This window comes from Triturus cristatus, chromosome 1_1 (genome assembly GCF_964204655.1).
Source record: "Triturus cristatus chromosome 1_1, aTriCri1.1, whole genome shotgun sequence".
Taxonomy (NCBI): domain Eukaryota; kingdom Metazoa; phylum Chordata; class Amphibia; order Caudata; family Salamandridae; genus Triturus; species Triturus cristatus.
Genome location: NC_140579.1, coordinates 78650452 through 78663597, shown reverse-complemented (window position 1 = coordinate 78663597; position 13146 = coordinate 78650452). Strand labels below are relative to the sequence as shown.

General features: G+C 51.8%; 1 protein-coding gene across 4 annotated transcripts in view; it reads right to left on the bottom strand.

The window, feature by feature from the left end:
- LOC146869494 (keratin, type I cytoskeletal 12-like) overlaps window positions 1-13146 on the bottom strand; it is a 387487-nt gene that overhangs the window by 348954 nt on the left and 25387 nt on the right. For 3 of the 4 annotated variants that reach the window (XM_085600115.1, XM_085600182.1, XM_085600218.1), the window contains one exon: window positions 1075-1699. The exons of the other annotated variant lie outside the window; for it this stretch is intronic. In XM_085600115.1, coding sequence (XP_085456241.1) covers window positions 1596-1699 — 104 coding nt within the window. In that variant the 3' untranslated portion in view covers window positions 1075-1595. Of the gene's footprint in view, window positions 1-1074; window positions 1700-13146 lie in introns of those variants that run through there. 4 annotated transcript variants of the gene reach the window in all.

The following is a 13146-nucleotide window of genomic DNA, read 5'->3' as shown; positions in this document are numbered from 1 at the left end:
GTATATCTCCAGGTGGATATGAAGCACTGTTGTCACATGTCCTCCAGTGATGATAAGCAGGTGCTGCTCTACCTCCAGCAGGTATATCTCTAGATGGATATGAAGCACTGTTGTCACACGTCCTCCAGTGATGAGCATGTGCTGCTCTACCTCCAGCAGGTATATCTCTAGATGGATATGAAGCACTGTTGTCACACGTCCTCCAGTGATGATAAGCATGTGCTGCTCTACCTCCAGCAGGTATATCTCCAGGTGGATATGAAGCATTGTTGTCACATGTCCTCCAGTGATGATGAGCATGTGCTGCTCTACCTCTAGCAGGTATATCTCCAGGTGTATATGAAGCACTGTTGTCACATGTCCTCCAGTGATGAGCATGTGCTGCTCTACCTCCAGCAGGTATATCTCTAGATGGATATGAAGCACGGTTGTCACATGTGCTCCATTGATGTGCATGTGCTGCTCTACCTCCAGCAGGTATATTACTAGATGGATATGAAGCACGGTTGTCACATGTCCTCCAGTGATAAGCATGTGCTGCTCTACCTCCAGCAGGTATATCTCTAGATGGATATGAAGCAGTGTTGTCACATGTCCTCTAGTGATGAGCATGTGCTGCTCTACCTCCAGCAGGTATATCTCTAGATGGATATGAAGCACTGTTGTCACATGTCCTCCAGTGATGAGCATGTGCTTCTCTACCTCCAGCAGGTATATCTTTAGATGGATATGAAGCACTGTTGTCACATGTCCTCCGGTGATAAGCATGTGCTGCTCTACCTCCAGCAGCTATATCTCCAGGTGGATATGAAGCACTGTTGTCACATGTCCTCCAGTGATGATAAGCATGTGCTTCTCTACCCCCAGCAGGTATATCTCTAGATGGATATGAAGCACTGTTGTCACATGTCCTCCAGTGATAAGCATGTGCTCTACAACTGCTTCCTCATCTGAAAATTCAGGAAACAAACCTCCACTACTAAGACCAGTGTGACGAAATATCATTAGAAGAAAGAAGAAACAGCATAGTTAGAAAAATGTTTTCAAACTCTTTGCTACCAGAACATCAAACCATTGTTTGAATTCAGAAAGGTTTATTGAATACTAATTTCACAAAAGTAGAGATTTACATTTTCTGTTCAAGACAGAGATGAGACCCCCCAAAAAGAACCTTATGACAGTGAATAGCGCCACTTCCCAGCCGTGAATGTGCTACACATAGGACATTTATGATGCGTACAATTGGCGCAAGTTATTAGATGTTGGTAACAGATGATTCGCTTATTCTTCATCCGAACAACCTTTCACTGCTCAATAGTACGTAAGAGAGATCTATGGTATCTTCTTGTTCTTCATGTGTATCGTCTCGTTTACTTGGATACGTGACGGGCTGGTGAAGTGTCCATCAGTGCAATGAAGGATCCAGAACATTCTTTTGTCATTTTTGCAGAGTTGGAAATGGCCATTTTAAAGCAGGATTGTGAGCATGCGGGGTTGGATTATGGAAGGAGAAGGTGTCCCTCCTCCGGGGTTGTGCATCTTGTTGAAGGGTTCCTTGTAGACAAGCATTTCATAGGTAGAGGCTCAGATGCTGGCTACAGTTTCTGCTCACTTTGTTTCTCCTCTTGTGAAACCACTTTGCCGTCAACCACGTTCTGGATGATGGTCTTTACAACGCGGCTTCTGACGCTGTCTGGGGCTAAAACGAAGAAGAAACATGGAGGTGAAATATGGAACACAGGAAGGATGCCTCTGAAGAACAAATGATGAGGAGGGAAGCAAAGAGGGCCATGAGCATGTGAAATGGAGTGTGGAATTCTGCATCAAACCATGAATCAGGATTGCCATTTTACCCTCACATATCCATTTATTTGTGGATCTACATTCAATCATTTCATTTGTAAAGCGCGCTACTTACCCGTGAGGGTCTCAAGGCGCTGAGGGGTGGGGAGTGCCGTTACTGTTCATTGAAAGTAGATAGGTAAGTCGGCTTCTGAATCGGCCAGAGAAGCATTTCATTTGAAACCAGGAAGTGCTCCAAATGAAACTGGTCAAAGAAAATCCTACATCATGCTCAAGTAGGATTTGTTCCCAGGGCACTTGTTCCCTGTGAATATGTGAATGTTTATGCCCGATAATCATGGAGACATGATGTGCCTCCTGTTGAGATCCCTTTGGATGCTTGTACTTCCCTGGGCTATCCCAGTGGGTGCTTGTGTCTCATGTAAATATTATATTTGTAAGTGTGGGATGCTCTTGTTGGTTCATGTCCCACATAGAAATATTATTATTATTTGGATAGCCCTGTATCTGAAAATAGTGTTATTGGTGTAGGTCATGTCAAGATGTTAACATTGGTGAATGTCCATCAGTAGACTTTTTTTAACATTCAGGCATGTGCTTTATTAGCACATTCTATATGGTGCATATGGGTCACATGAAGCATCTACTTTTACACGTGTCCCATTGGCGTATCCTAGTTGGTGCATCGCCTCGTGTGATCATTTTGTTCAGTACCTGGGCTACATGGAAATGTTCTCATTTTTTTCAGCCGTTCGCTTGAATGTGCTAATAACAGTGCATCATCTCAATGCAAGCATGCTAACCCTGGTGCATAAGAGTTTTCTAATACAGTGCTTCAAGCGAACATTATAATTGGTATATTTTCCTGATGGTGTTAACTGGTGCATATGCCTTTATGAGCAAAGTCTCATCGGATGACATGGCCCTTGAGATCATTCTATGTGTGTGCATATGTGTATCGTGACAATGACATCTTTTAGAATGTGTATCATGTGAAGATCCGTGTAGGGTGTGAGCCTCGTGGGAACGTTCCAGCTGGTGCAGGTGCCACCTGGGATCATTGTATTTTTACTGCCCATCTTTCATGTCAATATGCTGTTATTGGCGCAGGTGAACATGTGAATGTTGGTGCACGTGCCCCATGAGAATACACCTGGGAATGGACTCAATTTGAAGAGTCTAAATGGTGCACGTGCATCAGACAAACATTATAGTTGGAGCATGCGCATTCGGATCGATATGGTGCATGCACATTTATGCGAATATTATGGTAATATTTGTAGACACTCGTGAATATTTTAATGGGAATGCATGTGTCCTCCATGCAAACATTCTTTTGTCATGTGACCATCCTAACATCTCTGGCAAATATGCCTAGACGGAGACGACCATCGTGTACCCGGACCATCAGGCCCTCTCCAGTGTCCACTGGCTTTCTTTCGGGATTCATAGGTAGTTTTTATTTGTGATGGTCAGCTCCACATCCATCCTATAATTAAGAAACTCTCCATGGTAAAACAGAATGAGTGTGTGCTGGAGGGGGCGGCACCTTATTGTATGGTAAATGAGTGAGAGAGTGAGGGACTCCCAGGGCATCAGATCCTTTGGGACCAGAGCTTCGGACCATTGTGTGTGTTTCACTGCACACATTTGGAAGATGGAAGTGAATGAATTAATTTATGAAGAAAAACAAGACACATTGTAGGCAGAGAGATCCCTGTCAGACAGTCTTGGATTTCAAGTAAGAGTGATCAGGCTTAGAGAGACAAGACCAGATCTTCATGTGCCAGCAGTCAGTCTGCATGTAACACCAGGCTGAGAGGGCTAGGTGATGTGTAGGATTTCCAAGATGAGAAGTTACATAGACCAGCATCAATAGCACAGGAGGGTTTCATGTTTTGAGGGAGCCTGGGAAAAGCTGTACTCTTGCTGCATGTGAGTTGAGGTGTGTTTGCAGGTTCATAGTCTTGTTTAAAATAAAGCCCAGGCACTGGTCAGATTCGCCAATGGAGGGGTGGCAGTTCAGCACGGAGCTGAAGTTCAGCACGGCTTGTGTTGGGATGGCGGAGTTTGCAGAAGAGCTGAGGAGTGTTAGACCTGGCACCTTGGCGTGAGTTTCCCTTCCACTTTTTGATGGTGTGCCTCGATTGTTTTGCTGGTGTTGTCCGCTCAGGGCACTGCGCCACGGCTAATCCGTGCCGCAGTGCAAGTGCTCCCTAGGTAAAGTGTACCTGTAATTGATGTCCACGATTGGTTTATTGGATTCACTGTCAGTCCCCAGTAAAGTGCACCAGGGGTGCCAGGGCTCGTGAATGCCAATGCTGCTGGTGGGCTTGCAGCGCTGGTTGCGCCACCCACGGAAGCGGCCTTGTAAAGTGTGTCTAGGGTCTGCCACCGCAGACCCTGTGCGCGGTCCGGGACCGTCGCGCTGACTGCGCAAGTGCCCCCACTTGCCAGTCCCTAAACCTTCCCTTACCTACATATTAGCCACCCCTCTGGTAGGCCCAAGGGCAGGGTGCATTGTAGGCATAAGGTAAGACATGCCCTGGTGTGTGTGGCATGTCTTAGTAGTGAATTACAGCCCTTGTCGTTTTTCACTATTGAAGGCTACCTGCTCTCCATAGGCCAGAATGGGCTGCTGGGATCACGCCAACGCTGTGACCCCAGTGGACTCAGAGAGCATGGTAGAAGTGTCAAGTTTAGGATGCCTGAACTCAGGATGATAAAATACTTCTTGTAGTCAAGTTTATTTTGATATCCTGGGTTTGTAAATACTACTTTTAGAAAGTTAGTATTTACTGACCTGACCATCTCAGTCCGCCTCTGCTGTATGTGTGTGTGTTCTGCCCAGCAACAGTAAGGAGCAGGGTTGGGGAATCCCCAGAGACAGGTTGGCTGCCAGGTGGTGGGTAGAGAGATTACACCTGGATGGGTGGGAGGAGTACACCTTGACTCTTGAACAGACCTGTGCTCTGCCACCACAAAGCCGGCGCCACCCCCTGTGGGGCGGCTGATGTCTCTGCCCTGCTGCTGAAAGGAAAGAGCAGAGTCACCATAACAAAGTGCTCCAGAACTGGACTGAGCCAGGCCTAGGCCCCCTGGCGCTAAAGAACAAAAGAATCATGGTATAAAAGTAGGAGCCTGACTCCTAAGAAATCAGAATCCTGTTTACCACAAAGAACCTCTGCCCGACTAGAAGGAGAAGAAGACGCCGGAGGAGCTGGCCTGCTGCTTGCCTTGCTGAGAGAGGAGAGGAAGAGACTTACTGAAAAGACTTTGCTACTTTGTGCTTGAACATTCTCCAAGGGCTTGATCTGAGCTTGCCCCCTGAACTGAACCCCAGGAACAGTGGGTTCTTTGTGCTTCTTGCTCGTCCTCCAAATCCGAGCCGTGTGTGCATCCCGCTGGAAAAGAGACTGCGCCCCTCATCGCCCCTCCTAGGGCCGTGACACCCAGAAGCTCGCCTGCCTCAAACCCGTGAGAGCCCCGCTCCGTCCAGAGCCGCTCTCTGTTCCCGGGCCAGGCCGCCTGCATCCCTGTCACCGCCTGCCATTGGAGTGCGCTGAACGCGCTATCACCCCTCCTGCCGGAAGCCGTCCGACGACTGTGATCTACGCCGGGTCATCCAGCTGCACTGACCGTGCCCTGCGACCCCGCTTCGCTATCCCCGGACATCTCAGGCCGCGCCGCCCCCGCTGTGGAGACCCTCCTGCACCGCCGTGCTAAAGGGTCGCTGGCCGCGCCTGCCTACGTGCCCACACCTGCTGATTGAGGACCCAAGAACACTTCCCAAGCTGAGAGTCGCACCGACCTGTGCCGACTCTCCTAATCACGAAAGGAGTCCAGTATCGGGCTCGGGGCCCGCAACGCCTTATTTCCCCGTTCGCAGGAACCGATCTCTGTGAGTACTGGAACTACGAGTAAGGAAACTACGAACCAAGAACATTTGCCTGCTGTATAACCTGGTGGCCTAGCGAAAACGTTATTGGTCTTGTGATAAGTCTGTTGAGATATATATACCTTATTTTTACATAAAGAATCGTATTTTTATATATATCCAAGTCTGGTGTCCGTTTCTGGGGGGATTGATGTATTTACTGTGTGTATGATTGTAAGTGCTTAACCAACAACGCCTGAGGAATCGCCTTGGCTGCTCACGCCACGCACCTAGAGGGTGAGCAAGGGTCATTCAAAAGGGGTTATCCTGCGCCCTGACGTGGAGGAGAGGGTTCCTGCTTGACACAAGGGCAACCTTGCGCCAACCAGAGATCCCCGACTCTAACATTGTTGGCAGCGGGTGGGATTTCGGATTTGCACTTGTAATTTGCATACAGTGAATTATTAATCACCAGATAGTGAGAGCAGACCAAATAACGCAGCCACAGGTTTGTAATTGTTGAACTTTGTTGAGACATCTGCCATTACTGCAACCATGCCTGGCTCACACTCCGCTGGGAGAGCACTCTCTGTGATTTCTGGAATCGATGAGGTGGATTGGGAGAGACTGGAAGGCTACTCGATGGAGCAATTGAAAGGCTACAGTGTAAAATTCCGAGTCCCCCATGCTGGATTCAAGAGGAGAACCCAGTACGCCAAGGCGCTGAGAGCCTGGAAGGAGTCACGAGACCCACGGAATGCGGGGGACATCGTTCCACCCGACAACCTTGAGGAGCCCAGCAGAGTCCGGTCGCCAGAGGAGCTGGCAGACAGGGCAGCAGACAGGGCACATGCAATGGAGATGGCAAAGTTGGCAGGACAGATGGAAATGGAAAAGCAGAAGTTGGCCCTGGAGGCACAACAACGCCAAATGGATCATGATATCAGATTGAAGGAGTTGGAGCTGAAGGCGAAAAGTTTGGATACCGCTCCTTCTGGTGGCAGCACTCCACCAGCGCAGGTAGAGTCCAAGGTGTACATCCCCAAAGATGTAGTAAAGGAGTATTTTAGAAAGGATGACATAGGGCAGTGGTTTAGAGCCTACGAGGTGGCCATGTCCTCACACCGGGTCCCTGAGAAAGACTGGGGAGCGGGGTTGTGGGGAAGGTTCCTTGCGGAAGGGCGGGACACCCTGTTAGATTTGCCCTTGGAAGTCCAGACCTCATACCCCCATATGAAGGAAGCTTTAATGACCAGGTATGGGTTAACTCCGGAGCTATATAGACAGCGGTTCAGGGAGACGAAGAAGATCCCTGAGAGTACGTATGTGGAATATGTGACCTTTTTCTGCAGAGCGCTGGATGGTTGGGTGAAGGGTAGCAAAGTGAATGATTATCAAGGGCTGCTTGATTTAATTGCATGGGAGCACTTGTCCAGTCAATGTTTTCCTGAGCTACGCCAGCACCTGATAGATAGCAAGCTGTCCAACCCGAGGAAGCTTGCTGAGGAGGCGGACCGCTGGCTCAGCACCAGGGTCCACAAGGGTCAAGTGGGAGACTCCGCCAAAGGTGGGCAGGGTCCCCAGCAGAAGAGTGGGGGGGACAAGGGTAAACAGAAGGGGTTCCAAAAAGGCCCCCAAAGTAATTCCCAAGGGAACCAGCAGAAGGGTTCTCAGCCTCCCCCAACCCCGCAGCAGAACGGGGCCCCGACAGGTAGACCTGTTCCAAAGGGGCCCTTCAATTGTTATAGGTGTGGTGAACCGGGTCACATTGCCTCTGATCCTAAGTGTCGCCTGTTTGGTAAGACCGCACCCACTGGTGCTCCACCCCGGCAAGTAGCTAGTGTTAACTTTGGGGAGGAAGTAGCAGTCCAGGAGGGTGGGGGTCCCGGGCAGATGACCCTAGTCTCGCTAGGAGACAGTGAGATGGTCCCTGTAACCTACCTGCCCTCTAACACTAAGAAATATGGGCAGGTGGTGACCATCAATGGAAGGAAGGTGGAGGCTCTTAGAGATACAGGAGCCAGCGTGACCTCGGTGAGGCAACACCTGGTGTCTCAAGAGCAAATTGTACCCAATGCCTACTGTAGGGTTGTCAATGCTGACAACGTAGAGAGTCGTTGTCCAATGGCTCAAGTTCCCTTTGAGTGGGGGGAGGTCTCTGGTACTCTACAAGTCGCTGTGAGAACTGACATGCCTGTAGACTGTCTGCTAGGGAACGACCTGGAGAGTTCCCCTTGGGAAAAGGTGGAGAAGACCACGCATCTGAGGATGGTGGGTCTGCCCGACTGGGCGTGCGTGACCACCCGGTCCATGGCAGCCAGTAGGGGTGTTGAGAGGGTCCTGGAGCCTGAGGGAGAGGTCCAGGAACCGGCCTTAGGGAGAAGGCGCAGGAGGCGCGGGAAACCGGCCCCCGAAGTTCCCACGGCCCAGGAGGAAGTAGACCCTGAGGGGGATGCTCTGGAGCCTACCGGGGAACAGATTGCCGAACTGGGAGATCTGCCTGAGCTGACCCATTGGCAGCAAGAAGGAGGTCCCTCCAGGGAGGAATTCTGCAGGGAGCAGAAAGAATGCCCTTCTCTCGTGGGTATGCGGCAGCAGGCTGCAGACCAGGCCAATGGTGTTCAGGCCAAAACACACTACGTGTACTGGGAGAGTGACCTCCTGTATTCCGAGCCTAAGGCTGCTGAACCTGGGTCAGCCCGTGTGCTGGTGGTACCCCAGAAGTTCAGAACCTTCCTACTGGGGCTGGCTCATGATGTGCCGTTAGCAGGACATTTGGGGATGGACAAGACCTATGACAGGCTTGTCACCCACTTTTACTGGCCCCAAATGCATAAGAATTCAGATTCCTACTGCAGAACCTGTCAGACTTGCCAGGCAAGTGGTAAGAGCGGAGGGAAGCACAAGGCTCCTCTGCAACCTTTCCCTGTGGTCGGTACGCCATTCCAACGAGTGGGTATTGATATTGTGGGGCCTCTGGACCCCAAGACAGCCCTGGGCAACAGGTTCATCCTGGTCTTGGTGGACCATGCCACCCGGTACCCTGAAGCCATCCCTCTGAGGACAGTGACGGCCCCCGTGGTGGGACGAGCACTGATGGGAATTTTCTCCCGAGTGGGATTCCCTCTAGAGGTGGTGAGCGACAGGGGGACCAATTTCATATCCACGTATATGAAATCCCTGTGGAAGGAGTGTGGGGTAACGTACAAGTTCACCACTCCTTACCATCCCCAAGGAAATGGGTTGGTTGAGAGATTCAACCGAACCCTCAAAGGCATGATCATGGGCCTGGACGGTCCGATGAGGCGTAAGTGGGACGTCCTCTTGCCATGCCTGCTCTTCGCTTACCGAGAGGTGCCGCAGAAGTCTCTAGGGTTCAGCCCCTTTGAGCTTCTGTATGGTCACCCGGTAAGAGGACCTCTGAGTTTGGTAAAGGAAGGCTGGGAGCAATCTCCCAGGAAACCTCCCCAGAATGTATATAGTTACATGCTGGCCTTCCGAAACCAGACTCGGCGTTTCAGGCAACTTGCTGAGGCAAATCTGGAAGCCAGCCAGGAGGAGATGAAGCGGTGGTACGACCGGAATGCCACTCTGGTAGAGCTTCAACCTGGACAAAAGGTGTGGGTCTTGGCCCCAGTGGAGCCGTGTGCACTTCAGGATAAGTGGACAGGTCCATTTGAGGTTGTGGAGCGCAAAAGTCCTATCACCTACTTGGTGGACATGCAGACTCCCAGGAACCCTTTGAGGGTCCTACATGTTAACCGCCTTAAGCCCCACTTAGAGAGGACCGAAGTGGGCATGCTGCTGGCCACTGATGATGGAATGGAAGAGGAGACCGAGCCTCTTCCTGACCTCTTAGTGGCCTCTGAGAAAGATGGGTCAGTGGATGGAGTTAACCTCTCACCCACCCTGACGCCCGAACAACAGGAAGATTGCCGCCACTTGCTGGGACAGTTTTCCGACCGATTCTCCCTGGTTCCTGGTGTCACAGATTGGTGCGTCCATGATGTGGACACAGGAGACAGCTTACCTGTAAAGCACAAGGCTTACAGGGTAACTGACAGGGTCAGAGCTTGCATTAAGGAGGAGGTCTCCAAAATGCTTGCGCTAGGGGTGGTTGAGTCCTCCAGCAGTCCTTGGTCCAGCCCCGTGGTCTTGGTCCCAAAGGCTGCTGCGCCGGGAGCCACACCTGAACTGGTTCTGTGTGGACTACAGAGGACTCAATTCAGTCACGAAGACTGACGCGCACCCCATCCCCAGAGCTGACGAGCTCATTGATCGGCTGGGAGCTGCCCGGTTCCTCAGTACGTTTGATTTAACGTCTGGGTACTGGCAGATCGCCTTGACCGATGGGGCCAAAGAGAGGTCCGCATTCTCTACACCAGATGGGCACTTCCAGTTCCGAGTCATGCCATTTGGGATGAAGAATGCCCCTGCCACCTTTCAGAGGTTGGTCAACCAGGTACTGGTTGGGCTGGATGCGTTCAGTGCCGCCTACCTGGATGACATCGCAGTGTTCAGTGCCACCTGGCCTGAACACCTGCGCCACCTCTGGGAAGTGTTGATGGCGCTGCGCCGAGCAGGCCTCACGATCAAGGCAAGCAAGTGCCAGATCGGGCAGGGTTCCGTGGTGTACTTGGGACACCAAGTGGGGAGCGGCAAGGTGGCACCCTTGCAACCCAAAATTGAAACCATCCTGGCTTGGGAACCCCCCAAGACGCAGACCGCAGTGAGGGCCTTCCTGGGGCTCACTGGGTACTACAGGAGGTTTGTCAAGGGCTATGGAACGATCGTTGCCCCCTTGACAGAGCTGACTTCGAAGAAGCAGCCCAGGAACGTGATTTGGACTGACACCTGTCAGAAAGCTTTCGACACCCTGAAGACTGCCATGTGCACGGCGCCCGTGCTCTTGGCCCCTGACTTCTCCAAGGAATTCCTAGTCCAGACAGACGCTTCAGAGCATGGTGTAGGGGCTGTTCTCTCACAGATGACTGAGGAGGGCTGGGACCAACCCGTAGCCTTCATCAGTAGGAGGTTACTTCCACGGGAAAGTAGGTGGAGTGCAATTGAGCGAGAAGCATTTGCTGTGGTCTGGGCGCTGAAGAAGCTAAGACCCTACTTGTTTGGGTCTCACTTCCGGGTTCAGACGGACCACAGGCCCCTCAGATGGTTGATGCAAATGAGGGGTGAGAACCCGAAGCTGTTGAGGTGGTCCATCTCCCTACAGGGTATGGACTTTACGGTGGAACACCGTCCTGGTACAGATCACGCCAACGCTGACGGTCTGTCCAGGTATTTCCGCCTTAGTGACGAGGAACCCCCTGGGCAAGGGTAGTTCTCCCCACATTTCAGCTGGAGGGGACACGTGTTAGACCTGGCACCTTGGCGTGAGTTTCCCTTCCACTTTTTGATGGTGTGCCTCGATTGTTTTGCTGGTGTTGTCCGCTCAGGGCACTGCGCCACGGCTAATCCGTGCCGCAGTGCAAGTGCTCCCTAGGTAAAGTGTACCTGTAATTGATGTCCACGATTGGTTTATTGGATTCACTGTCAGTCCCCAGTAAAGTGCACCAGGGGTGCCAGGGCTCGTGAATGCCAATGCTGCTGGTGGGCTTGCAGCGCTGGTTGCGCCACCCACGGAAGCGGCCTTGTAAAGTGTGTCTAGGGTCTGCCACCGCAGACCCTGTGCGCGGTCCGGGACCGTCGCGCTGACTGCGCAAGTGCCCCCACTTGCCAGTCCCTAAACCTTCCCTTACCTACATATTAGCCACCCCTCTGGTAGGCCCAAGGGCAGGGTGCATTGTAGGCATAAGGTAAGACATGCCCTGGTGTGTGTGGCATGTCTTAGTAGTGAATTACAGCCCTTGTCGTTTTTCACTATTGAAGGCTACCTGCTCTCCATAGGCCAGAATGGGCTGCTGGGATCACGCCAACGCTGTGACCCCAGTGGACTCAGAGAGCATGGTAGAAGTGTCAAGTTTAGGATGCCTGAACTCAGGATGATAAAATACTTCTTGTAGTCAAGTTTATTTTGATATCCTGGGTTTGTAAATACTACTTTTAGAAAGTTAGTATTTACTGACCTGACCATCTCAGTCCGCCTCTGCTGTATGTGTGTGTGTTCTGCCCAGCAACAGTAAGGAGCAGGGTTGGGGAATCCCCAGAGACAGGTTGGCTGCCAGGTGGTGGGTAGAGAGATTACACCTGGATGGGTGGGAGGAGTACACCTTGACTCTTGAACAGACCTGTGCTCTGCCACCACAAAGCCGGCGCCACCCCCTGTGGGGCGGCTGATGTCTCTGCCCTGCTGCTGAAAGGAAAGAGCAGAGTCACCATAACAAAGTGCTCCAGAACTGGACTGAGCCAGGCCTAGGCCCCCTGGCGCTAAAGAACAAAAGAATCATGGTATAAAAGTAGGAGCCTGACTCCTAAGAAATCAGAATCCTGTTTACCACAAAGAACCTCTGCCCGACTAGAAGGAGAAGAAGACGCCGGAGGAGCTGGCCTGCTGCTTGCCTTGCTGAGAGAGGAGAGGAAGAGACTTACTGAAAAGACTTTGCTACTTTGTGCTTGAACATTCTCCAAGGGCTTGATCTGAGCTTGCCCCCTGAACTGAACCCCAGGAACAGTGGGTTCTTTGTGCTTCTTGCTCGTCCTCCAAATCCGAGCCGTGTGTGCATCCCGCTGGAAAAGAGACTGCGCCCCTCATCGCCCCTCCTAGGGCCGTGACACCCAGAAGCTCGCCTGCCTCAAACCCGTGAGAGCCCCGCTCCGTCCAGAGCCGCTCTCTGTTCCCGGGCCAGGCCGCCTGCATCCCTGTCACCGCCTGCCATTGGAGTGCGCTGAACGCGCTATCACCCCTCCTGCCGGAAGCCGTCCGACGACTGTGATCTACGCCGGGTCATCCAGCTGCACTGACCGTGCCCTGCGACCCCGCTTCGCTATCCCCGGACATCTCAGGCCGCGCCGCCCCCGCTGTGGAGACCCTCCTGCACCGCCGTGCTAAAGGGTCGCTGGCCGCGCCTGCCTACGTGCCCACACCTGCTGATTGAGGACCCAAGAACACTTCCCAAGCTGAGAGTCGCACCGACCTGTGCCGACTCTCCTAATCACGAAAGGAGTCCAGTATCGGGCTCGGGGCCCGCAACGCCTTATTTCCCCGTTCGCAGGAACCGATCTCTGTGAGTACTGGAACTACGAGTAAGGAAACTACGAACCAAGAACATTTGCCTGCTGTATAACCTGGTGGCCTAGCGAAAACGTTATTGGTCTTGTGATAAGTCTGTTGAGATATATATACCTTATTTTTACATAAAGAATCGTATTTTTATATATATCCAAGTCTGGTGTCCGTTTCTGGGGGGATTGATGTATTTACTGTGTGTATGATTGTAAGTGCTTAACCAACAACGCCTGAGGAATCGCCTTGGCTGCTCACGCCACGCACCTAGAGGGTGAGCAAGGGTCAT